General features: G+C 39.9%; 1 protein-coding gene across 2 annotated transcripts; it reads right to left on the reverse strand.

Annotated features, from left to right (window-relative positions):
- Positions 1-219: 219 nt before the first annotated feature.
- On the reverse strand, positions 220-25,932 carry LOC134616317 (FYVE and coiled-coil domain-containing protein 1-like). Of its 2 annotated transcripts, XM_063461112.1 has the most exons (18): positions 25,857-25,932; positions 25,224-25,307; positions 24,137-24,243; positions 23,001-23,126; positions 21,539-21,645; positions 18,041-18,184; positions 16,526-16,622; positions 13,975-16,416; positions 12,127-12,219; positions 10,743-10,861; positions 10,180-10,347; positions 9,672-9,812; positions 8,132-8,340; positions 7,837-7,978; positions 5,809-5,913; positions 4,392-4,602; positions 2,303-2,412; positions 220-2,214 (listed from the first exon to the last, which is right to left on the reverse strand). In XM_063461112.1, exons 2-18 carry the CDS (start codon positions 25,282-25,284, stop codon positions 2,139-2,141), a joined length of 4,458 nt encoding a protein of 1,485 aa, XP_063317182.1. In that variant the 5' UTR covers positions 25,285-25,307; positions 25,857-25,932; the 3' UTR covers positions 220-2,138. The 2 variants fall into 2 exon arrangements, with proteins under 2 accessions (XP_063317182.1, XP_063317183.1); XM_063461113.1 differs by lacking the exons at positions 23,001-23,126; positions 24,137-24,243; positions 25,224-25,307; positions 25,857-25,932 and adding an exon at positions 22,770-22,894.
- Between the last annotated feature and the right edge of the window lie 550 nt (positions 25,933-26,482).

The following is a 26,482-nucleotide window of genomic DNA, read 5'->3' on the forward strand; positions in this document are numbered from 1 at the left end:
TTACTCCTTGTTAACCTCACAACCTTCAGCAAATTCAGCTGAATTGCTCCTCTGCAAACCATACATGCATGAATGTGCATGGTAGCTCTTCTGGTGGTTGTCGAGACACTTCCATTGTGAGCAGATTGACATCCACAGACCAGTGCGGCTAAAAAATAAAGTGACCATCAAATACATCACAGTGATATGCTTCAGATTAAAATGACCAGCAACCACACATTCATCACACAATCCTCATTTATTAACCATAACCTTACATCATTTCTAGTATAAATATTTAGTATAAATATTTAGTTCTCATAAGACGTGTCGGCAGATTCCCTCTGGTAAATCTAGCTGTAAACATCTACAATCAAACATTGCCTACATATGGAGGAGAAAAAAAACCTCATTCATCATCTGGCACAAAGGCTCATGGGATACATATCGACAAAAAGCCCTTTCACAAAGTGCATTATACAGCAGTCATGTCGCAGTGTCTTTAAATAGAAACTCCCATTTAAGAATCGTAAAATATATTTGGCAACATGTCACTCTTAATGAGTGGATGTATAAAAATCAATTAGCATTTTTCCTTATTCTCTTTTCTCCTGTCAGTTCTTCACAACATAAATTACAAAATGGGTTTAAAATGGTAGAAGAGATTTTGTAAAACCTCTGGATAGAGCAAAGCAGTTAAATCAATGTTACTCTGTCAGTATTGTTAAATGATGAGACACTGAGAGGATTGCTGATTGAAAACTTGGATTATCTTCCTCATTAAACCCTTTAAAGGTCCACATATGAAAAAATTCAAGTATTAAAGTAACAGAATTTTTGGACTTGTGTGATTTAAAGGCTGAGGCTCGTGTTTTCTGTTTGACGCACTGCAGATTTTGCACATTTCTCATAACAAAACACTCTAATTAACTCATCCAGAACATTACACAGCAAAAGCATAAAAAAAACCAAGAAAATGATTCTAAAGATGATTCTTTTTTCTTTGTAGAGACAGTAACAGCTTCGTGGTTTTCATGAGAATTTGTCCCATTTTTGCTCACTTTAAATGTAAAACCATCAAGGGTGATGGTTAAACTGATGGGAAAAAAACAACTAAATACTGAAGCACTGAAACTTACATTTTGATATGTGCTTAATGAAGCTGGGAAAGCTTGCACACACTCTAAATGTTTGCATGCACAGAACCCAAGCAGCCACATTCCCCTCTGTCTTCAGCTGCAACCACCAGAGACAAAGCACTGAAATAAAGCCTGTTTACTCAAGATAAATAAAACCAAATGCTTTCCGGGTTCTTCCTGTGGTTCTGTTTCTTCCATTTAAGCTTCGTCATGATTGCAACACATCCATTTCATCTCATTTCTGACATCTGAAAAGGCAACAGTAAGAAAGATATGTGAAAGGACTGCTGGGCTCATTCTACCGCAGCATTAATGTCCACTGAAGCGTCAGTTAAGACTCTGTTAACATCAGAGTTGAGTTCTTCCACTGAAAAGTTTTACAATCAAAGTTACCGTTAATAAATCAAGTGATTAGATTTGATCTCAGCTTGCAACCACAGACGCTTTCACAACAAGAGGCTCCCTGTTTGATTATGACTCAATCGCATGTGTTTGCCAGCAGTCAGAGCTTTTCTGGGAACAATGTACTACAATTATTACTGTATATTATTTTTTTTTCTCATAAAGCATCTTTATCTGATGTATTTATGGCCACTTATTTACGCAAAAATCCCACATCCCTCCCTGTTTTCTTTAAAGTATATAAACACTTTCTCAACCCTTTTTATTTGATTTTGATACTTTTGGATATCAAAACATAAAACTTCTCATACTGTGAAAAGAAGATTTTAACTGTATAATCCATTCCTCACCGGACACACATTAAGCGGTCACATTCAAATACGAAAGCGCCTGAACTTTGGATATCCTTCCTTATGTATATTTAAACTAGCTTTCATAAAAGTGCATGCTGACATACCGTAGTGTAATATTGTTATTTACTTATGTATTTTAATGCTGTGACCTTTCCGCTGAGGCTGCTCAGCATCAGAAGACTCTGAAGTGATACCTATGCGCTTAAACAGCCTTGACAGTTTGAAAAAGTCAGTGTTACACATCCTCGTGCAGCTCCTGCCACACTCAGAGGAGGTCGGTTCCATCGTAGACCACAGGCTTGTCTAGACTCAGATGATACAGCACTTTCTTAGAGATGAACCTGACAAACAGGAAAGACAGAGGCTTTATGTTCTGCTTTGGTCAGTTTTATTCTAAACAGTTGTTGTTTAGAGCACAGTGTAACTAACCTGGAGAAGGAGTTGTCAAAGATAAGTGTGTATTCTCCGGGATTTCTGACTTTTAGTTCCCCCTGTATTGTCTCCTTGTGGGAGTTACAACGGGTCAGAGGGATCAAAACCTGCAGAGAGCAAAGGAGAGAAATCCTGGTTAAGGATTTCTTCTGTGTACACAAGATGGCAACAGGGGGCAACATTTTACCAGCTGTGAAACCAATTCAGAATCAGCTTACTGAATCTAAATCCCAATAAATGTGCAGAAAAGCTGTCGGACTTTCGCCACTGCTCCGTGACCTTTTTTAACCCTGTCCTGACACATTTTTATGTTTGCTGCCGGGCAGCTTACACAGTGGGCGGCTCTGCTACGGCTGCATAAGAACCACAGTAGAATAAAATATTAGCTCTGCTTTATCACTGAGGAAATATGAACTGAATAATTTAGTTGCTTCTGCATGCACACTGCATATTACATCAGGGGTCACAGAATACAGCCCCACACTATCAGCAGGCTGGGAAAGGCCGCTTGTCCTTCTCTGACTTGATTTATTGCTGATAAATATTTAGGAAAAATCCTGCCACAGTCTGAGGTGTTTTGTTGACTTGGATGAAATAAACTGACACAAACTTTTACTTCAATCACTGGTGGTTAGACGGTTAGACTAAATACACATCCAAGGTATTATTAAGGTTACACTATATAAACAATCTCTAGGCAAGCGACCAGATTTCAAGACCCAGTTTATAGTCCACGCTCTAAAGCAGTGTTACCCACAGAGAATTTATTTTGGTGACCCACCCAACTCATTTTTAAGTTTTGTACTTGTCTTTATGAATGACAAGGCTGAGATGGTTTGCACATGTGCGGAGGAGGGATAATGGCTATATTGGACAAAGGATGTTGAAGCTGCCAGGCAGGAGGACCAGAGAGGAAGTTAGTGGATGGAGTGAAGGAGGGCATGCAGAGGGCTGACATGACAGAGGGCGATGCCAGGAATAGAGTGAGATGTAGGCAGATGATCTGCTGTGGCGACCCTTAAAGGGAGCAGCTGAAAGAAGAAGATGAGTCCTCTTGCTGTCATTTTTTAAAGTTGGGTCACTGTTAACTAGTTAGCCCCACCTCTTCTCACTTCTGGTTTATCTGCCAGCTAAATCTCTGGAGGTTCTTGGCACCATATATACAAGGTACCGTTTATCTGTCGTTGACTGCCTGGCAAAAAGAAAAAGTATATGCAAAACACAAAAAAATAAAAGTAAAAATACAAAACTATATACAAAAGCATGTGCACATATACCCGTATGCACATCTGTGTATATGTAAACCCATCAGTGCCAGAATTTAAATGGGAAACAATGACCAATCAGGTTTGAGCGGGCTTTGAATGCACGTAGGTGAAAGATCTGTATAGAAAGCCGGCATTTGCCAGAAAACATCTGAAACCATCAGCTATCGTCTGACAGCGATTTCATTTTTTTTAATTCATTTTCATTTGGAAGTAATGACCTGAAAGCTTAGCCCCGACAACTGCTGCATGCACAGGAAGTCCTCCATATTCTAAGACATCAGACTGGCAGATTGATTTTCATATCGCATCAGTGTTAAAAGTTGGCTATTAACACATCCATTACTATTCATTTGGAGTCATGTTTGTGTGGCGGTAGTCATGGCAGTAGCGCCTTTTGGTCACTATCCTCTCCTGAGGGGAACATCTGGCTATTTAGCTGCTGAACGCTCCACTGCGTTCAGCAGCTGTTAAATTGTGTCTGTTGAAAACCAAGAACACTCAGATTGAGTCAGTGCTAAAAAAAATCAGTTTGAAAGATAACCAACAAACCTAGTGTTGTGATGAGCTGCATATGCGAGCGACTGTTTTCTGTAGATCGATTCTAATCTTTCATATTGCTTACCCTTTTCATTTTATAACTATCAAATAAGATCAAATGTTCATGTTAATGTTCACTGGTGAGTTTATATTCCTTTGGAGGTTTACAGTTGAATAAATCCACTTTATTTGTAACTGGATCCAAATGAAATCGATGATGGAAATGTATCTCTGTGAGGACGTGTCCTTCACCCATGGTTATACACATGCTGGGCTCTCACCTTGGCTTGTTCCAGTGGAGTCTCAGTGCTCTCCCTGTAGACCACACTGAAGGAGATGCTCTTTGGTTCAGATGTGAAGGTCCAGGACACAGTAGGACCAGGGTTGCTCATGGTGATGGGGATGGTGCTGTAACAGCTGGATTTGATGAAGAGCTCTCGGGGGCTGTCGCCAAACGCTGCGATGTCATCCACCGTGAAGTGCACAGAGAACCTGCAGTGTGTGGAACAAAACAAAACATTTCACGCTGAAACAGTGGCACTGCAGTACCCAACCCAGTTTAATCCCATATCATTTATTCTTTTTTCTAAAACAAAATCCTAATTTCCAATTTAGTTGATATTTTTCGGGGGTTTTTTCAGTTTATCCAGTCACTGTGCACAAAAAAGTATGCAGATATCTATCAAACACCTTAAAAAACACACCACATTTACTGTTGATGAGCTAGAATAGGTAACTTCAGGGTCATATTTCTGTTAAACTGTAAAAAATATTAATTACAAATATAGTTGGCTGGTATCTTATGCTACATGACGGGATTTGCAGCAGGTTAACAGCAGCTAAAAAGCTAACATTTCTCAAAACACAGTGGTAATAAGAAGTATGTTGAAGATTTCTGCAGAATTTCATAAATCTCTCTAGAGCTGAAAAGTTTCAAAATTTTATGATTGTTTGATTGACGTGCAAAAACACAAGCTCAAATTGCAACATTTCTTTTCTGATTAAAAAGGAATTTGAAAAAGTTACCTTGGAAATGAGAAACGTCTGAAATCCTACAGACCAAACCATCATTGATCCAGCTGTCAGATCAATTGATAACAAGAAGAATAATACTAGTAGTGTGCAGCTAGCAAGCAGCCTTGAGCTGCTCACCCCTTGTGGTGAGGAGAAAATAATTACAAAAGTCTGGAATTTCACTTCAATCTTTTTGAATCATTTTCATCTTGATTGGCCCCATCCGACGCTCACTGAGTTGCCTAAATCATCTGGTCATTTGAATCGCTTTATACCATGTTTACACATTTGAAGTAGTGCATTCCCTGAATCTATAAATAGACTGTTTCCCTTTAAAATGTTGAAATTCAAAGTCCTGTTTACAGTTTTCGACCTTATCAAAGGTGTGTTCTTTAACACTGTAACTGAAAAACAGTGCTAACAGCAGAACAAACCAGCTCCAGGTTACACCAGAAGTGAAACTGTGGATATGCAACATGTACTGCACAATATTTAGAGAAGTTGGTAACCCCCAAACCAGATTTGCTTCATTTTTCAGTTCCCTTTCAGGATTTAGTTCAACACTTTTATCACAAAAAGACAAGAGAAACTTCTTCTGAAAATTAGAAACCCAAACGTTTGACCTCACAAAATGCAACTTAACTACACTTGTGGCTTTCAGGTGTAACTTTCACAGAAACTTACGTCAGTTCTCCAGACTTCAGCAGGCAGATCTCTGCGTCCTGTACCGCAGCGCTGAGGTCATCGGTATCCTCTGATGTGAGGTCTCCTGCACTGGCACTGCTGTTTCTAATCAAAACGGCATTTATATTTTATATCAACACATACTTTACGACTCATTATTCAAGCATTTTTTAAAACTTACAAAAACACTAGACTGAATACATGTATGAGACTGAGCACCAGTCTTGAGCTTCCCCTTCTTTCGTTATATTTTGCTAAACAAATGAAAATTATTGTAAGAAGGGCTTATGTGGGAGGCAATATTTAAGAAAATCAGTACAGTTATTACAATAAAAACACTGAATTTAGTAAGCAGTTGATTCACAGTCTTGTAGACATCTAAAGCATCAAGAAATATATCGACCAAAGCTTTAATCGGGCAAGTTTTGATAATTAAAAAAAAAATCTATTTAATAAAAAAAACTAGTTTTTCAAGTTTTACAAAATTGTTTGTTTATATAATCCAGTGTTTTTAATTTTATTCAGACGTCTAGTTTTTATTTTTGTTAGTTTACTGAAATGTAGTTTCAGTTAGTTATAATAACCATGGCAGCAACTGATAGAATCGTGCGCTAACACAAATTGAAAGTCGATATTTGGTATGAGCACCTTTATTCCTCAATACAGCCTGACCAAGTTTTTTGCGATCTCTTTAAGCAGTCATCGGAAACCATAGAGAAGCCTGTAGAAGTACTGATGTACTTCTACAGGCTTCTTGAAGTGCATTCAAAGCTCTTCTTTGGATGTTTCTACCTTTTGTTTTGTTTTCGGGCAATCGTGGCTCAAGAGTTGGGAGTTTGCCTTGTAATCGGAAGGTTGTCGGTTCGAGCCCCGGCTTGGACAGTTTCGGTTGTTGTGTCCTTGGGCAAGACACTTCACCCGTTGCCTACTGGTGGTGGTCAGTAGGCAGCCAGTGTCCGGCAGCCTCGCCTCTGTCAGTGCGCCCCAGAGTGACTGCGGCTACAATGTAGCTTGCCATCACCAGTGTGTGAATGGGTGGGTGACTGGATGTGTAAAGCGCTTTGGGGTCCTTAGGGACTAGTAAAGCGCTATACAAATACAGGCCATTTACCATTTCTGTCGAGATGATCCCACACTGTTTCAATAATAATGTTGATGTCCAGTCTCTGGGGAGGACAATTCGGGGGTCAGTGACAGTTAAAACCACACAATTGAAAATTGTGTGGTTTTAACTGGCAATGTGTTTGGGATGAACGCTGTTGCCAAGCTATAAATTCCAGATGGCATTGCATGGTGGATCAAAATCCGATGGTACAAGTTTTCTGTTATGTGTAGTCACAACACTGGTTCATCCTTTGAGTTAGGTGACTTTCTTGAATTACTCATAGATCAGTGTTGACTGGCTTGAGTTTGTAAAACAAAGCAAAAAAGAACATTCTTCTGAAAATGGTCCAGTAAAATGACTGGAGTGGGAAGAAGTAAAAAAGCTGCCAATGTCCAAAGAAAAACTGAAAAAAACAATAACAGGAAAATCAGACTGCTTGGAAGAAAAATATGACGAACTGAGGAGTGGCTCAAGACTTTTGCACATTACTTAAATACATTTAAAAACAACAATAAAAGCCAAATAAATTAACAATAAAATCCTCAAGAATAGAGACCTCAAGTACAAGTAATAGCTTATTGACTTCACATACCAAAGACGCCAACGTACTGCTAAAGAAGTACAAATCTATGTCTTAGAGCATATGTCATTTGTTTTGGGACATGCAAATGTGTTAAATATAAAATTGTAATTATATTCCGGGGTAAGTGAATTTTTCAATAATCACTTTAACAGTCATGCTTATTTCTGGCTGTTTGTGATTAAACTGGAGCACACTAAGTAGACTGTTTCAGAGGAGGCGCGTTGCAAAGGAAAGGTGCAAATAGAAAATCTGTTTTGGTGGCTGTTATTAATCTCCCATGCAGTGTCTGATAATCCTGTTGCTTACTATATCTGTCCATTAATGTGTGTGAGATACTTACAGTTGTGCTGCCCCCTGCTGTCCATGTCCAGGCGAGCAAGCGGTGACAAAAGACAGGGATTCACTGTCGTACACCCCACTCACTTCCTCATCTGTGATAATGTCAAAAACACCATCGTCCAGTTTGTCACCTCCACCTGCTCCTAGAAGATAAACATCAGCTACATATTCACCATAGATCTTTATTCTCAGCTCTTACTGTAGTGTGTATATCACTACTGTGTCCCCAATATAAATTAAATATGTAAATATTGTATCCTTTGACACATTAATCCAGTGAGTGTGTATGAGACTACCTGAAACACCGCTTACAGCCAGGCCAGCCTGCAGAAAGCGCCTAAATGGTGTTCCCGGTGTGCTGTGAGTCACTTCTTCCTGCGGGTGGCGCTCAACTACTGCACTGTGCTGGTTGTAACAGTCCTTACAGCAGCGCTCTCTGTTGCCACCCTGCTGGGTGCTCACCGTGTTGCTGCAACAGTAGTAGCAGAAAGGACGACCACACAGCCTAGAAAAAGGCAAAAAGATTGAGACAGAGCGTGTTAGTGCAACTCGCCTTTTACTGTGAAATGTTCACTGGAGAGAATTGATCTGTGTGTTGTAGTTCCTTTTATGTGAAGTACAGAAGCACAAAAAGAAATGAAACTATCAAAGGTAAAAAAAAGTGCATTAAAAAACAGAAGAAGTGTAAAAATGTAACTGCTAGGACTTGATATTTTACAAGAAGTAAGCATTCCTTAGTTTTCAGCCTTCACCTCTGGGTAGTCAGCAGTCTCTGATCTAAAACCCTAAAGCAGTGCTATGGGACAAAACATGTGACTCATAACAGCCACTTCAGAGGTGGAGTGGATAAACAGGAAAAAAGCTTAATTAAATGACTTATCAATTGAGCACTACTGATGTAAGGTAAAAGTAAAGGAAGAACATTTAGGCATGTAAACGTGGTTAAGAGGACCTGCTGAAGCTCCAACAGAGCATCAGAACAGGGAAGAAAGCTTTAAGTGGCATTGAACTTGGCAGTGTTGTTGGTGCAAGACGGGCTCGTGTGAGTGTTTAAGAAACTGCTGATCTACTGGAATACTCCCACACAGTCATCTGTAGGATTTACAGACAATGGCTTTAAAAAGAGGAAATCTACAATGAGCAACAGTTCTGAGTAACAGTGCCTCGCCAGAGGTCAGAGCTGAATAGTAACGCTGCTTCAAGCTGATAGGAAAGCAACCACTTGTTACAACCAGTTTATGCAGAAGACCATCTCTGAATTTACAACACACTGAATGTTGAAAAGGACGGATTACATCACCAGAAGATTGTACCGAGTGCCACTCCTATCAGCGCAGGAAACGTCCCGCAAATTCCTGAATTAGTGCCATGAAGGTTTGAGGCAACTCTAAAGGCAAAAGAGGGTCCAACCGGGTACCCGGCAAGGTGTAAATTTGCTGAACTGAGAGTGATGTATTTGTGTGGGATACCATTCAGTGGTAGAACAGAGTATATCTGAATAATGATCACAGAGCTTCATGAGGCACAAAGAGTTCTGTAGCATAGTCACTTTGACTTTGTCTTCACTTCCCTCAGGTCACTGAGGGACACGGTCATGTATTCACATGGCCTACACATGTTTTGAATAAGACCAGTCTTTTGCAGAACTAAGTTTGTAGAAGTGCTTTGCAATGGACAATGTAAACCAAGTGAGGAATGTGTGAGAAGACAATCATCACACAACCACGGTGTAAACAAGCAGTGAATGACCTCAGAGTCTTGAGAAGTTGTGAAAGAAATTAGTGTGCTTTTACTGGTTGGTGCTTCCAGGCAGTTTCTGTTTTGATGGACCATCACCTGCAGCTGTACTTGCGGAACCACCAGCTGAACTGAGTGTGGCAGCCCAGACAGTAGTTAACGTCCCTCTCCGACTCCTCATCCCGCAGCTTTTGCTCAAACTCCAGCGCGTCTGACTTCTGCCAAAGGGCATCTTTCTCCCTGCAACAAGCACAAGCATATTTGTACACTTTTCAAAATCCACCCTTCCAGTGTGGATGTCACGGTACCAGAAATTTAGATTACACCGATACCAGTAGAATTATTTTTGACAGCCAATTTGATACCAAAATAAAAAGACTGTTCTTAAAAATAAACTCCACTATTAGAAGATTTTTTTTCCTATCACTGACATGGCGGTTGGAGGCAGTTTATTTAAAATGCTAACATTATATTTTATGAGACAGACTGAAATGTGATAGCTGCAGAATAGCCTACTAACCAAAAACAAAAGGTAAAAAACAAAAAAAAACCCCAGAAATTAATTTGTATTGAGCTAATCTGTGAAAAAAAGAAAAGACGTTTATACCTGATGAGCTCCACAAGCCTTTCTTCCAAATTGATTTTGGTACGGTAAAGATCATCCAGTTCAGCAGCCATTTTCATGTCAAAGCTTTGTTTGTCCTGTGTGACTCTCCGTAGGTTTTCAGCCATCTCCTGACAGGCCTGCTGAGCAACTGCTAACGCCTCCTCAGATCTGCATATAGCACAAATACATGCTGACCAAAAAAACATGGAGGAGCGAGCATCCATGCATCCATCCATGCAGACCTTATCCCAGCTGTCACTAGGAAAGCATGGTACACCCTAGAAAGGCTAACAGTCATCACAGGGTTAACACACAGAGACAAGCAGTCATGCTCTCATTCACACCTACGGCCAAATTAGACTCGCCAATTAACCTAACATGGGTGTCTTTAGACTGTGTGACAAAGCGGGAGTACCCAGAGAGATTCGACTCCATGCCACCAACACAGACAATGTGTATTTGGTTGTTTCTGGGCTAGAACGCTCACAACAGACAAGATTAAAAACTTTCATCAGGAGCTTTAATTTGGTCCAGAATGTGTGATTATGAATACAGTATCTCACCTTGATAAATTCCCTTTCAGATGGATTATCTCGTCTTCTTTCTGCTGGATGAGGTTTTCAGACTCAGCCATCTGGATGTTTGTCTCCTCAATCTGTTGGCAGTATCTCTGATTTTCAGCCTGCAATCAGCGCAGCAAAGCACAGCCTTATTTCTTGCTCTTTGTGAATTATCTTTGTGAATATAACATTATGGTTACTTCAATTGGCAATATACAGAATGGAACTGCAATTTGTATTCCCATTTATCAACCCCACACATGAAAATGCAGATCGAGCTGCGCAAGCTACACATGCATTTTGTCACGCATCATCCTCCAGCGATGACTTTAGTGTGGTCAGTGTTAGACAGCAAAGAAGTTCCATTTCCACATGTAAAACCACTTCACTATGTGAATACTGTCAGCATGTTGACCACAACTAAAAATCTTCTTACAACATTAAACCAAAGTGAGTTTCAGGTGGCTTTTATGACGATGAATAACAGACAAAGAGCCTTCAAAATAAATGTGGAAAAAAAAAGAACTATCTCAGGGAAGTTCTCTAAAATAATTAGAGATGTAAAATACAAAATGCTTCACATAAAGCAGTATTCAGAAGATGTTTTCTTTACATGAATTTGCCCACTCAGGACCATAACCTGTTGGTTTTAATGGTCAAAAACCAACAGAAATTCTTTTTAAGAGGAGTCTGTTTGTTGGTAGTTTGGCTCTTTAGCTTTCTTCTTTAACCCAAGTGGAGGAGTTTAAGTATCTCGGGGTCTTGTTCACGAGTGATGGGAGAAGGGAGCCGGAGATCGACAGACGGATTGGTGCAGTGGCTGCAGCGATGCGGACGCTGTTGTCTGTTGTGGTGAAGAGAGAGCTGAGTGTAAAAGCGAAGCTCTCAATTTACCGGTGGATCTACGTCCCTACCCTCACCTATGGTCACGAGCTGTGGGTAGTGACCGAAAGAACGAGATCGCAAATACAAGCGGCGGAAATGAGCTTCCTCCGAAGGGTGGCCTCTCCCTTAGAGATAGGGTGAGAAGTTCGGCCATTTGGGAGGGGCTCAGAGTCGCTGCTCCTCCACATCGAAAGGAGCCAGCTGAGGTGGTTCGGGCATCTGACAAGGATGCCTCCTGGGTGCGGTTTTCCGGGCATGTCCCACCGGGAGGAGGCCCCGGGGCAGACCCAGGACGCGCTGGAGAGATTATATCTCTCGGCTGGCCTGGGAACGCCTTGGTGTTCCCCCGGATATGCTGGAGGAGGTGGCTGGGGAGAGGGAGGTCTGGGCTTCTCTGCTTGGGCTGCTGCCCCCGCGACCCGGCCCCGGATAAGCGGAAGAAAATAGATGGATGGATGGACTTTCTGTTTACGACACCGTACTGAATTTTTTATCCTCTTACCTCTAGCCCCTTGAGGTTGTTCTCCAGGGCAACTACCTTCTCATGCTCAGTCTGGAGCTGCAATTTAACATCCTCTAACTCTTGAATCGTGCTCTAGATGGACAAAAAATAATCAGAAATTCATCATTAAAGTTGTGATATCAGAACTTACCTGAAAACAGTTGAGCAGGGTATGAAGAAAACATATCTAGTTGCACTCTAGCCGAGTTGGTATAAATCTTCGTATACATTTTGGTTATTTTCAAAATCATGGCCTAAATATTTTAGTAGTAACAAAAAAGATGACTTGTTTATATTGCTCGTGTACAGTGCAGTGAGACTGTGCAACTTTTTCTAAAAGCATGTGTCTGCATTTTACCAAGAGTTCAGTGGTATGGTTACTTATTCTCAGGACTGCAGATGAAATTATTTGAGAATATGGGAATGCATTTGTATTTCTCTGTAATAACCAGTGATTTTCCCCGATAACCAGGTGCAGGTTCTCTCGCTCACCTCACTATACAGTGGAACCCCGACTTACGAATACCACGTTAAACGAAAAATTCAAGTTACGAAGGCACTGAACGGCAATATTTCTGCCCGTGTTACGGCAAAATGCCCGCGTTACGAAATCCGCTGGCTCTGATTGGCCGAGCCCAGAATGCCCATAATGCCTTCCGAATCATGTGACAACCCCTTGGCTTTCGTAATTGCGCTTCGCTGTTCCACTTGAACGACGTATTGTTGTTCTAGTTAGCAATTAGCCTATAGCCTATCGTTCAGAATCGCCTCACTCAAAAGGCGCAATGGGTGCTTCGACTTACGAAAATTTTCGACTTACGAAAGACCCTCGGGAACGAATTAATTTCGTAAGTCGGGGTTCCACTGTATTAAAAAGTGGAATCACCAAACAGCTCTGTAAATTGCTGTACAATTTGAGGTTAATATTATTTCAAAGAAAAGTGTAGGCAGCAGATAAAAACTTCCACTGACATATAATTTGTGGAATTTCTGGCAGTTTTACAAAAAAGCAAAGCGTGAAAATCTCCTCTAGTGCTGGGGAGGCTTTCACATGTAAATGAAAGTGCAGTACAAATGCAAATTGGGACCACTGCTCAAAAAGTAACACCTTTTTTTCTCAAATATCCTGACTCCATTTAAGATCTTGTATGCTATAATTAGATCAGGCTTCCTTTATGTATGTACTCATGACTGAAACCTGAATAATCTGCTTTATATTTCCAAACACATGATGCTGAATGACATTATGTGGCAATACTCAATAATATGCAAATGCAGCACGTAGCAGCAGTTTCAATATCATTTTTGTTGAGTGCTCAACTTTAGTGTCATTTCAGCTCATCGTGTAAGATCTGAATTTTTGTAACCGACCAGACTCGAGATAAAAGTGCACAAGAGGGTCAGTCTGTACCAATATTTCAGTTATATATCAAAGCAGGAGCAAAGAGATGGTCAGAAAAAGGAAAAATAAGAAATACCCGCTTTATTTCCTGCTTGAACTTAAGTAACTCTATACCAGCACTGATGGGTTGCGACACGTTCATTCAGAAGCAAACGCTGTGTGGACTCTGTCTTGATGTTATAGTTCAAATGAACAATGCCAACCAACCACAATCACAGCTTACAAGGACAAGACTGATGCACAATCCTAAATTTGCATTAAAAGAATGAGCTCAAAAGTTAACATTAAAAAAGAAACCTGTAATTTCGCTAACAGATTTCTTTCAAAAAATTAAGCTGCGTAAAACTGTTTTTCAGTTTATAAGAAACAGTATTGTTTACAAGGAAGTATGTCATAAACGGGAAGACAACAGTAACATTGTACATGTATACTTTACTTTGCCTGACCTGGAGCTGGTTTTCATGGCTCACAGCTTCACTGCTGAGCTGCAACCGGAGTTGTTGATTCTCTTCCTGGTTCATCTCCCGCACAGCTTCGACTTCCTGTTGGGCCTCCCTCAACTGTTTCTCCAGTTTCTCCTTGGATGCCATCAAATCATCAGTGTTTGGGAGCTGGCTGCGGAGTTCCTGGTTCTCCTTGTGCAGCTGCTCCATGCAGGCATTCAGCCTTCCTACTTCCTGAGCCGCCTCCTCCTCCAGCTCCTGCAGCTTTGTTGACTGACCCTCCCAGCGCAGCCGAGCCTCCTCGTTCTCAGCGGTCAGCATGCACACATGCACGCCTAGTTCTGCGGTCTCTGTGTTGGCTCTGTGAAGGGCCTCCCTTGATTCACTGTTCTCCAGACACAAAGCATTGTAACGCATCTTAAGCTTATCAAGCTCCTCTCTAGAGGCCGTCACCTCTGCAGCAAGACCGGCTCGAGCCTGTGCCTCGCCATCTCGCTCACGAATAAGAGCCTCCTCACGCTCGCGAGATCTAAGAATTTCATCCACATGCCGGCGGTTTAGTTCCTCCACTTGGGCCTTCAGTTGTTCTACTAAAACACGAAGGTCTTCTCTGGAGGCTTCTGTCACCTCCTGCAGGGCCTGAGCTTTCATCCTCTCCTCATATCCTGCCAGGAGTTGTGCCCTAAGCTCCACCACCTCTTCCTGGAGCCTGTTTACCTCTCTCACGTTGAGTTCCAGTTGTGCCTCAGCTATAACCAGCCTGAATGGGGCCTCTTTGGATTCCACTGAGGAAGTCTGGTGCTCACTGTGAAGCTTTTGCATTTTTTCGTTGCTCTCTGCGGCTCCTTTTTCATCATGCAGCTCCCCACTCCTGCTTTCTAGCTCATCAGTTCGACCTTGGAGAAGCTCACATTTTACAGTCTGGTCTCTTAGCTTAGCTTCGGTTTCCTGGAGCTTTTCAAGTAACTCTGCTTGGCTTTTCTGCGACGCTATAAGGTTCTTGTCTAACTTTTCAGCTTTGGTAGTGAATGAATCCAGTTCCTGTTGAGTTGTGGCTAACTGTTTCTTCAGTGTGGACTGACTGCAGAGAAGCTCAGTATTCTCATGCTCCAGCTTCTTTAACTGAGCATCAGATTGCTCCCTTTGCATAAACACCTTCTGAACCATCTCCTCCAATTTCAGGTTTTCATCTAAAAGCTTTTTCTCTCTGTCTTCCACACTCATCTTTGCAGCTTCTACTCTACTTCTGAGGTGCTTCTCAGATGCCTTCAAAGAAGCTAGCTGGTCTAACAGGGCAGCCCTGCTCTCAGTTAGCTCGGAAATGCTTACCTCACTTTTCCTAACCGTTTGGAGAAGCTTAGCATTTACTTCCATTAGACTGCTGAACTGTGTTTTGTCATCTGCAGTATTCTCTGATTGACTGCAAGATGTTATTTCATCATCAATAATTCGAGGGGCCACTGTTTCTTTCCCCACGTTTAGCTTATCTAACTGCTCCTCCAAATGTTTGATTCTTTCTGAACTCGCAGCTAGCTCTTTCTCTCTGCTTTTAAGCGTTTTTCTTAAATCCAAGCTCAGACTCTCAAGTTCCTCATTCTGGCTGCTACTGAGACTACACTGCTTCTCTACCTCCTCCCTCTCTTCCTGGAGCATTTTTCTCAGTTCCTCTGCCTGCCTTTCCCTGCATTCCAGTGAGGCCTGCAGGTCCTGAAGCTGTGCTCTCAAATTCCCTGTCTCTTTCTCTTTCAAAGTCAATGCTCCCTGAATTCGACCAACCGCACTCTGGAGCTCCTCTAACCGCGTGAGCGCTGCCTCCCGTTCGTCATCAGCTCCAGCTTTTACTTCAGCTAGCTTCTCCTCAGCATTCTTCAATTCTTCTTCCCTGAGTTTTAGTTCCTGCGACAGACATTCACAGTGCCTCGCCCTGTCCTCAGCCTCTCTCTTAGCCTCCAACCTCCCCTCTTCTGCAGACTTGAGTTTATCCAGGAGTTCCTGGATTTTCCAGGCTGATTCACAGTAACTAGCAGTTTGTTGGCCCCTTTCTTTAAGAGCCTCATCTAACTTAGAAAGAAGCTCCATATTTTTGTTCTCAGCAGTTGTGAGTCTATCTTGAAGTTCGCTTCTTATCGGTTCCCTGCAGGTTTGATAGTGATTAACTCTTTCTTCACTGTATGTTTCTGGGTTACTTTGGACTGCTGTCGTTGTCGAATTGGCAGACTTCCGAGCTGACAACTGTTCTTGAAGGTGCTTTACAATATCTTTCAGCTCCGCAGCCTCCTTGCCTAACTCCTGAACCCGCACCAAAAGCTCCTGCTGTCTGAGCTCGGACTGGTCAAGCTCAATGCGCAGATTCTCTGCAATGCTGCAGGAAGAAGGGTCCCCCAGTTCTCCCAGTTCATCAAGACCACTGTGGCTCAAGTCTGGGACTGGAAGGAACTCCTGACCCTGTTCAGTGCATGGAAAAAGAGAGAGCAGAGGTCAGGTGCATTAAACATTAGTCACATTTAACCAGAAAATTGTGGGAAATTATATTGATATAACAGTTTTTGTGTACCTGTGAGTGTGAATAACTGCTAACCAGACTGTTCACGCTAGAGCAGCGACTCGGGGGTTTCCAAAGGTAAGCTGAGGAGCCAGATCCTAATGTTCGCCTTTGTTAATGAGACACCAAATATTAGGGTCACATAACGACAAACAGTGAAAATGCTTTATTTTAAAGTTCTGCTAATTTTCTGTAATATATACCAGAAAGAACTGTATTATTTAGAAATGGTTAACAGGAAGTAAAAACCACACCTATATACAATACACATACCAAGAACATGCCAAGATTTTAAAGAACCCAAGAAAATATGCAATATTTACAGAGTATAACTGAGTTCATTTTAACAAACTCTCAGTTCTTCATTTTAAAAGGAACTATCCTGCCTAATTTTATTGTGGGAGCCCACACTCAGCGGCATTTTATTCTGTGGAAATGATTAATATAACAAACAAAAAAATGCCATAGACTGCCATAAAGTCTACTTTTAGATGAGATTAGTTCATTCGATGAACTGAGAAAAGTTAATTTAATTTTAGCAGTATGTTAAATGGACAAACAGATTTGAAATGTAGTCCAGCTTTTATGCTTTTCTTGTTAGTGGAGAAAATATGAGTCAATTTACACAAATACAAGCAAGGAAGTCACTCAGACATTACACATTTCTTCTTTGGAATTAGAAAGTGATGATTTCATGCCACTCATTGGAAATAGAATTGACAACCGCAGCAAATTCTTTTTAAGAATTTCTTAAAAAGAGTGCAGGACTCTACTGTCTTCTTTTCTAATAGCTTGTAAAAATAGTAATAACAATACATTTTATTTATAGGCACCTTTAAAAACCCTCACAGTCACCTTACATTATTTCAGCAAAATAAAAATATAAAGTAAACAAATAAAATCACAACTATAAAACTAATCGAGGTAACAATAGACTAAGACCAAGTTATAATGAAGGGTTTGCAGTTCTGAACAGAGTCGTGATTTAAAAGTAGGGGGCATTTATAGTCTGGAGATCTGGTGAAAGTGCACTCCATATGTATGTAAGGATCCATATGTATGTAAGATCCATATGTATGTAAGATCCATACGTATGTAAGATCACACAAATACGGAGGAGCAAGGTTATGAAAGTATTGCTTGAATTGATCACAACGAAGTTGAAAGTTTTGACAAAGCTGCTGACAGAAGAAACAATGATCCAAGTTCACACACTGTCAGCAACCACACCCACACACACACAGACAAATACACACACCCACACACCCCCACACACACAAGCAATACAGCAAAAAGACAGAACTGTGAATGTGCAGGGAGATAAGATAATTAGGCATTAACTTCAAGTTGTGAAAAACCCAGTACGCTTTCACCACAATTCAACATCTGCAAAAAAATAATGTGTTCACTCTAGTTATTTAGTCTCTTTGAGATCAGATCATTTATTTAGTGACCTTACATGTTTTCCAGGTTGAAGAATTATGTGTTATAAAGTTTTTTAGTCTTCTATTCTTCATACATACATACCTTGCAAATTTTGGCCAATCTGCATCAAGGTCATAACCTCTGGCTGCCACATCAAATTGGATCTGGTTGAGTTCATAAAGATTGTTGATTATGTCTCCAGTGAGGTGAGACTTGAGGAAAGGACTCCGGGCATAATACCAGTCACTGTATTGGAAGAATACAAAAAAAAGTTGCAAAAACAACTTACAAGATGAAAGCCAGAGAATTTCAACTAGTAAAAACAGAAACATTCAGAAAAAATACATTTAAAGGTATGATATACATCACAGACATTGGCATACAAAGCTAATATTCAAATTAAAGCTTTCCCTTTATGCCCACAACTTGTCAATAGAAACAATGGCAGTAAAAAACATAGCTTTCAATAGCACTATAAAGCATTATTGTCACCTTGTTGTTGTTGTTAACCTTGTTAAACGTGACAAGATATTTTATCTTTATATCTTTATACCGTACCTTTTACATATTGACAATACACATCACACTTTTAATAATAATAATTGTTTCCAAGTTATAAGACTTCTTGTTAATTTTCAACCAGTAACCAGTAAGTTACCCATGAACACCTTCGTGAAAGTAATACAAATTTTAATGGCTTGTTAACATGACTCTACTCTACACAAAGTTGCATTAGAATCCATTCAACATTTGTACATTCAAATTCAACAATGTATTAGTTTAATAAACAGCGGCCTCAGTGGAGGCATGTGGAGGAGCCATACACACAATAGCCTGGCACCTCCCCATTATGCTGGTCAAGAACTTGGTCACACACTGCTGTGGGATGGTTCTTTGACCGGGAGTTGTTACAAGTCAACCAGTGTGGTTGTGTCAGTCAATCTGTCACAAACAGCATGCCCAAGCTGATCCCAAAAATTTTCAGTGGTGTTGAACTGCTGGCAGGCCATTCCATCCTCTCCATCTACTCCCAAATTCTGGAGGCAGTCTCTGATAAACCCCGCTCTGTGAGGGCCACCATTGTCATCTTGGGAGATACAGTTTGCTCCCATACTGTGGAGATACGGGATTGCCACTGGTTGCATAACAACATGTCAATATCTCTCTGCATTGAGATTGCCTCCAATGATGACAAGCCTCATTTTCCCAGAGAATGAATGCCACTCCACACCATCGCACTGTGTCCACCAAAACCTGTTAACTTATCGGTGCACCAATCAGTATAACGCCCTCTGCGTCTTCTCCATACTTTGACCCTATGATCTAGCTGTCACAATCAAAATCTGGACTCAAGCTTAAAACAAGTCTCAATAGCAGAATAAAGCTGCTTGGCACTGGCAGAGAAGATTTGGTAAGTTTTTCATGGGCTCTGCTGCTCAGCCCCCAAATATATTTTCCTCCAACAGGTTTCCAACAGTATAAAATGTATTTATTTATAGCAACCAAATATCAATATCCTTGCTATTCCTTTTCCTTGCTCTATCAACAATAATAAACACTTCCTCATATACTGAAAAACAGAAGACATTTTGCGTTATCTAGAGAACAGAGAAATAAAGGTTTCAAAGATTTAAAAAAAGAATTCAGACAAAAAATGAAGACATAAAGTAATGAGGCTACCCTTTCTGAGAACGGTTTAAATAAAACAACTGTCAGCATGTTTGCAGTGTAAATCTGATGGCACAGTCAGCATCCAGTTGGTTTGTCTTACATAAGCTGAGCCTATAGACTGAAAACAGGGAAAGTTTTACTGAAGTATTCAAAGTCTTGAAATTTAAAAAAAAGAAAAAAACTATTTCTAGGCACTATTTCTAAGCGCACTCAGTCCAGCACCAAAGGTCGTATAAAATGGTATTTTGTTTTTTTCATAGTTCATATTGGGAAAAATGCTTTTGCACCCCAGAGTTGAAGAATTATTTGCTCAAACATAGAAGCTGCCACCCACCACCAAAACACCAAACCTGTTTCAGATCCATTCCTGAGGTTCCTCATTCCAGTGTGTTTGCTAACTACGCTGAATCTCTACTGAATGTAAGATACTTTGGAGAACCACTGTGTTTAAATATAAGTTAAATATTTTCTCTTTCATACTGCCAAACATGGCCCATTAGACTTGCATCTAATTTGTACAGCACTTCCTTCATTTGCAAAAGGCACAGATACTGCATCTCTGGTTTTTAAGATGAGCTATATTTTTTTTTTAACTCATTTCTTTATTTGTTAATTACTTATTACTTAAACCTGCATTTTGTTAATTGCATTTTTATTTTCTTTACATTTTGAATGTTGTTTATGTGAAGAGAAACTGGCAAAGTTAGCATGTCATTGGTGTAAACTGCTGTGTTTAGTTTTACTGTGCGTGGAGAGTAAACTACTTCTTTTTTCCCTTAAAGCAAAAATAAAACTGACATTTTGATTTGAGAAAAGACAGGAACTGAGCAGTGCTACATACGTCTATGGTCAAGTTTTTTTGGGGTTGCTGTGATTTCAGTCGAAAAGGAGAAATAGGACATAAAAAAGGAAGGGAGAATCACACTTCCTAAGAACATCCAAAACAAAGCAGTACAGTATGCCTGGAGTAAAACACACATCTTGGCAACAGCTTTCTAACTGTCATAGTCAGGAACTATAAAATGTATCAATTTATCTTCAATAACATGTACTCTTTGATGAATTAGGACATTTAGAGATAAACCACTGTTCATACTGCATGTAGTCATGAAGGAAATGCATGCAATCAACAGAATTACACATTCTAATTAGCATTGATTAATCGGTTAGTCCAGGGAAATACTTTAAGCTTCCATTATTAAATTATGTTTTCCTAATTTTGTTTTGTCAGTTTTTTGTAGATAATTTCTTCTTTTCAGATAAGTGGAGATTAAACCTTTACTGCAGTCATTTGCGCAATGTCAGCTTTATCACTGCCCAGTATCCAGAATTTCATCATTTCCCAACTTGCAGCACAGAATACATTAAAGCTGACCTTTTAGATTTCAATATCATCAGCTACCATGAAAACGATGATATTTATGAATTTAAGCCTAAGTGTGCATCGAAACGGGTTTAATATTCTCACTAAACTGAATTGTCATGGAACATGTCCATAGATCTCAATGTTTAAGTCAGGCATTCAATCTGATATCATGTTTTTTTTCTTAAAGCAGACATGAAACATACCATCGAGTCCTGCTTGCATAAACTGCTACAGACTTAAAACTAGATTTTAAAAATAAGTGTTTAAAGTTACAGATTTTTGGGCATGTTTAGCGCTATCTTGTCCAAGTACAGAAAATGACATCACTAGGAAGTGATCACAGAAGCAATTGCTCAATGTAACTAAAGCACATATAGTATCCACTTTAAAATGTAAAATAGTATTACAGATAGTGTTTCCACAGTTTCTATCATTTACAGAATTCTTTTGCCCATAACACTAAGACTAAAAATAATCATCTAATTATTTTTAGTCTTAAATGTTACGATATTTCGATGCGTTAGGTGAACATTAGGTTAATCTGAGCTGATGTGTCCTCTCACCTTGTGACCTTCTGATTCATAAAACATTGCTGCAGTGTGTCAGCAAGACGCTGGTGAACGAGCGAGTAGCGGATGAAAGCCCTTCCTTTCCCCAGTGATGTCTTCAACTGAGGACACACAAAAATAGACTCTTTTGTCATAAACATGCACAACACTGGCAAACTCAATCCAAGGTGGACTAACCTCCACTGTGTTTCTTATCTAACTTGTTAAATAGGTCAGACTTAATACAGTTTCTACTTCCTAAAATACATTGTATAAAGCATTAAAAGGAAACTGTTAAGACTTTTTAAAATAAGACTACGGCTCTTTTTCCATTTTTGAGGTTAGTAAATATAAAATCTGTTCATCGCAGACTTTAAGGATCAAAGTTTTAGTTGTCTTCAGCAACAGTCTTGGCCATTTAACATGAAATGTTAAATTCTACTGCATAAATCGCAGTTCAGCTTAAAGATATCTAAATTTAAAGATGATCACCATATAGAGAATAGATGTACAATGTTATTTCTAAGCCTAGACTCTCCAATGCATTGGCAGATGGAGGGATTTAAGTAAGATAAGAGACACAGATACACCAGACGGACACCAGCTGGAGACGTCTTTATGTCTGTGACCAATGGACAGCAAATAAAAACAGTAAAAGAAGAGAAAAAAAATAATGTTTTAGGTTTTCAGAATGCCAAAGGTTTTTAATTATTAATTATCAGTCAGATGTTATTGACTAGACTGTGTGACTTCTGAAAATAAACACGCTGACCCATTTAAACCCCACCCCCTCCCCCCTCAAAAAAACTTTAAATCACAGATCTGTCATCTTCATGTTATCAAATCAACGATTACTTAACAGCAAAAAATATTAACAGGCTTGTGATAAAGAATTACAAAAATAGTTTAAAAAATAGATGATAAGTCAAAAATTATCTGGCACGTAATTCAGTACTCTAAAATTATCATCTATAAAAGTGGGTGCCCAACGTCTATTTGAATGCTTTAAGCACCTTACAGGCTAAAAAGGAGAGAAAATAAGCATGAAATATGCTGATAATGAACGTAGTCATAGCTGTTGTGTTTATAAACAGAACAACATAACTTGTAAATGCTAATAACCAATACACAAAGAACACTTTGATCACTTAACCACCAAATATTACTAACAGTTCAACAGGAAACTAATTAATTACAATACAAACTAGGACCAAATCATGAATAGTTATTGAAGTATGAGGCTCACCAGTGTGAATTTCCAGGACAAAAAGTGAGGAGGAAACAGTACAGGTGGCACAAGTGTAAGATAGCATGTGAATGAGCAGCGCTGAGCCTTAGTGCACCTGATTGGTCGGAATATTAGTTACATGGTTATACGGTCACTGTCTGTATACATGTGCGCATGTGTTTCACGCCATGGAAGGGCTGAGACACGAAGGGTGACTAAGTGTACGCGTGTGCTGCAGAGGAGGATTACCTCAGGGATGGACTTAACGAAACGGATGCCATCGTTAGCTCCCTTGATCTTAATCAGGCAGTCGCAGAAGTAATCCCAGTAGTCTTTTCTCTGGCCAAGAAAGGTTGTCTTCTCTTTTTGGTCAAACTAAGAGACACAAAGGACACAAAATTATTGCATTCATATACAACGTGCTCCGTAATGTGGACTGTACTACATCACCGTGGTGACTGAATTGCTAGTGTTTAGTAGTTGTTAATATAATTCAAGAAGATTAAGGGAAAGAAAAAGACATAGTTGAGCTACACAAATGTGTATTGTCTTCAACTTGGACTTTACAAGAACAGCTCAAGCACATTAAAGAAATTACTCACTGGTATCAGGACTCATAACCTTTAAATACAGGAAGGCTTGTGAGAAGAGTCTTGTGAAATGTTTCATTTTAAGAGTTCACAACTTAAGAACACCAGTCTACAGCACTCCCAATACTACTGACAAGTCATGTCTGACCAGGCTTCTGTTACATGCAGGTAAATAGTTCTGTGTTGTTTTTCTTTGCAAGCAGAAATTGATCTCTTTGCTCAGAAATCCACTGGCTACACCGGGATCCCCTTAAAATTAGCCACTTCCACCAGAAGCTAATGGTGTATTCACACTAGGCAATCTATACAATCCTGGAGAGTATTTACTGAGTGTGATCGCTGCGTGCCATACTCTGGTGTGATTAACCTTACTGTGCCTTGATCTGGTTGAAAAAGAGCGGGGCCCAAGGTTTAGGTCAACTGGATCGGGTAAAGCATGCACATAGTTTGATGGCTAGACATGCCTCAGGAACTGTCTTTCTAGCAACGGCCCCCACAGAAATAGCTTTGCTAAGCAATTAACAAATATGTTCAAGACAATGTGTGACCACTTCCCCAGTTATGCAGCAAAATTCATAAAATTGTGAAACCACAAAAGAAAGAAAGAATGAAATAAAGGGAAAAGCAAGCATTAGATGGAAGTGCTGAGATGCTATGATTAACTGATGCGTTCTCTGGCTCAGATCCATTAAGGGCTATGTGAGCACATACGATAAAGGAAGAGTGTGTGGGGGGAGTGGTAGGTACTTATGGTTTAATTTACCCAATGCTACTCTCTTTGATATGGCGACATACCTGCAGCAGGTATTCTAGTTTGTAGAAGAACTTGTGCAGGTTGGCGAAGTCGTCCGTTATGGGTTCACCACACTCCCTGTGTTCCTTACTTAACTCTATCACTGCATCTACAGTTTAAAAAAGAAGAACAAGAGCATTATTAACCCAAACACAAATATGTGATTTTGTGTAGATATATTTTTTTTTGTCCCAGAATATTTTTTGTGACATTTAAACCAAGCAGCCACGTCACTCAAGCCATAGACAGGTGGAGTGAATACCTTTGGTCGTGCCACTTTAATACCGTGTTTGGCTGGGAAATCTTGGGTCATGTGGACACTACCAAGACACACCTTAAACATAATTGCAAAAGAAGAATATTCCCCAAGGTAGTGACCTCCCACAGCAAAATTATGAGACACACCAAAAAAAACTGATCCTAGTATGTTGACTTAGCCTCTAAACTTAATGGGATGTACAGAAACATGACCTATTTACAGTATGGAGGCCCAAGTAGGGTTTGGATACTGAAAAGCTTTTAAAGGACTTTACTGTAATTGATTATTTTTTATGTTTTCTGTGAGGGAAAAAAAGGAATCTTGCAGAGTTATTTTTAATGTGACTGTTTTATTTCTTCTTTTAATCTGAACACATAGTGTTGATATACAGTATGAAAAAAGGTTCTGTACATATCAGGTGTGCAAAAACTAAAACTCTTCAGCTATGAATAAAGTACACAAAAAGCTCGGTGACACCGAATTTAGACCAACTGCACAAAATTGGACCCATATCTGATTCCCTATTCTTGCACCCCAGGACATTCCCAAACGAGCTGCCAAAACAGCTCAGACAGGTCACAGCTATTTTGGTGGCAGGTGGAGACTTGACACAGTACTTGTCTGGTGATGCTGGTAAATGCTGTAACTGGTTAGTGTATAGTTCATCTGGTAAAAAAACAAAACAAACAAACATTTACATATGAAAATGTTTTTGGCTGATGTAAATATTGCAGAATCCTTTGGACAAGACACCTGATGAATGTTGCATGATATTGTATCTACTGTAACGCACATATGGGGTTTGCTGTATGTGTGGAGAGCTTGATTACCATGCAGATCTCTGATTATCCTCTGCAACTGTTTATCCCCAACTGATGAGGTGGAGGCCATTGTAGGGATGTACTCAGGCAATTCTTCACAGAGGGATAAAAAAGGGAAATTCAAGTTATCTAGCACGTCATCACGAGTTCTCAAGAACACACACACACACACACACACACACACACACACACCGAAAACACTCGGAGGTAAACAGTGCAGTCCTAAATTAGTTCGTCCTGCTGTAAAGTAGGAGGCTTATGAAGGCTCTGGTGACTGTAAAACGCAGTAACAGTAAAGTTAACAAAATTTAACTGCATGTACAAAGGGACAACGACAGGTCACAATTTGTCGCTACATCGTCTTTGTCAGAGCGCACTGGGACAAGATTTGTCTAGATTTATCCACCGTCGCCATGACGAGCCTATAAAGTTGACTCGTATCACTTTAAAATGCAACAAACCGCGACATAAACATCGATTTGTCAAAACCTTAGCGAGCGCTACAGGATGGACATGCACCTGCTCTCAGCGACTCGTTTCCTGCTTTATTTCATCTACATTTCTGTCGCTAATCATCTTAATTTGGTTGTAAATAAGGATAAAGACTTCGGTGTTAAATAAATCACAATACAAAACACGTACTTGATGTATAAAATTGTCCGGACTGTCCAGTTTATCAGTGGTATAGCAGAAACGTGCTGTCGTTGGGGGGCGGGCTCTGGAAATGATTGACGGCTGACTAACCACGGTGTATGGCCGAGGTCTGTTCACGTTTGGTTGAGACACACCATAAACAAACAGAAAGCTGAAAACATGACATGTTTATATGACACGGAATACACATGATATATAAAATAAATGCAAGGTAAAATAGAAAGCTGAATACAGTCTAATACTGGATATACACGATACACTATATAAAATAAATGCAATGTAAAACCGTTTAAGAGTGCAAATTCATAATAGAAAGTAAAAAAATTAGAGCAGGGTATTCAAAACCAGTTGGTAGAATTCAATAACGTAAGAATTTAATGGCTACTTAAATAAAGGGACCATTTCACGTAAAAAAAAAAAAAATCCAAGCTAAATAAAAGGATTATAAAACAACTGACTAACATTAAATATCTGGGGTACTCAAAGAGGTCTGAATCAGAATATATTTAGAAAAAAAAACTCTTGTTGTTAGTTCAGCAGTCTCATAAGGATAAAAATACCAAAGTGACCACAGACACATGCCCTCAAACAAGCACGGACAATCAGTGTGCATT

Source organism: Pelmatolapia mariae, linkage group LG18 (genome assembly GCF_036321145.2).
Source record: "Pelmatolapia mariae isolate MD_Pm_ZW linkage group LG18, Pm_UMD_F_2, whole genome shotgun sequence".
Lineage (NCBI taxonomy): Eukaryota > Metazoa > Chordata > Actinopteri > Cichliformes > Cichlidae > Pelmatolapia > Pelmatolapia mariae.

Coding starts and splice junctions, on each gene's coding strand:
- LOC134616317 (XM_063461112.1), bottom strand. CDS start 25,284: ATGGCCTCCACCTCATCAGTTGGGGATAAACAGTTGCAGAGGATAATC. Junction 23,127..24,136: donor AACTAGAATACCTGCTGCAG/GTATGTCGCCAT, acceptor TGTGTCTCTTAG/TTTGACCAAAAAGAGAAGAC. Junction 12,220..13,974: donor GCCATGAAAACCAGCTCCAG/GTCAGGCAAAGT, acceptor TTGTCCATCTAG/AGCACGATTCAAGAGTTAGA.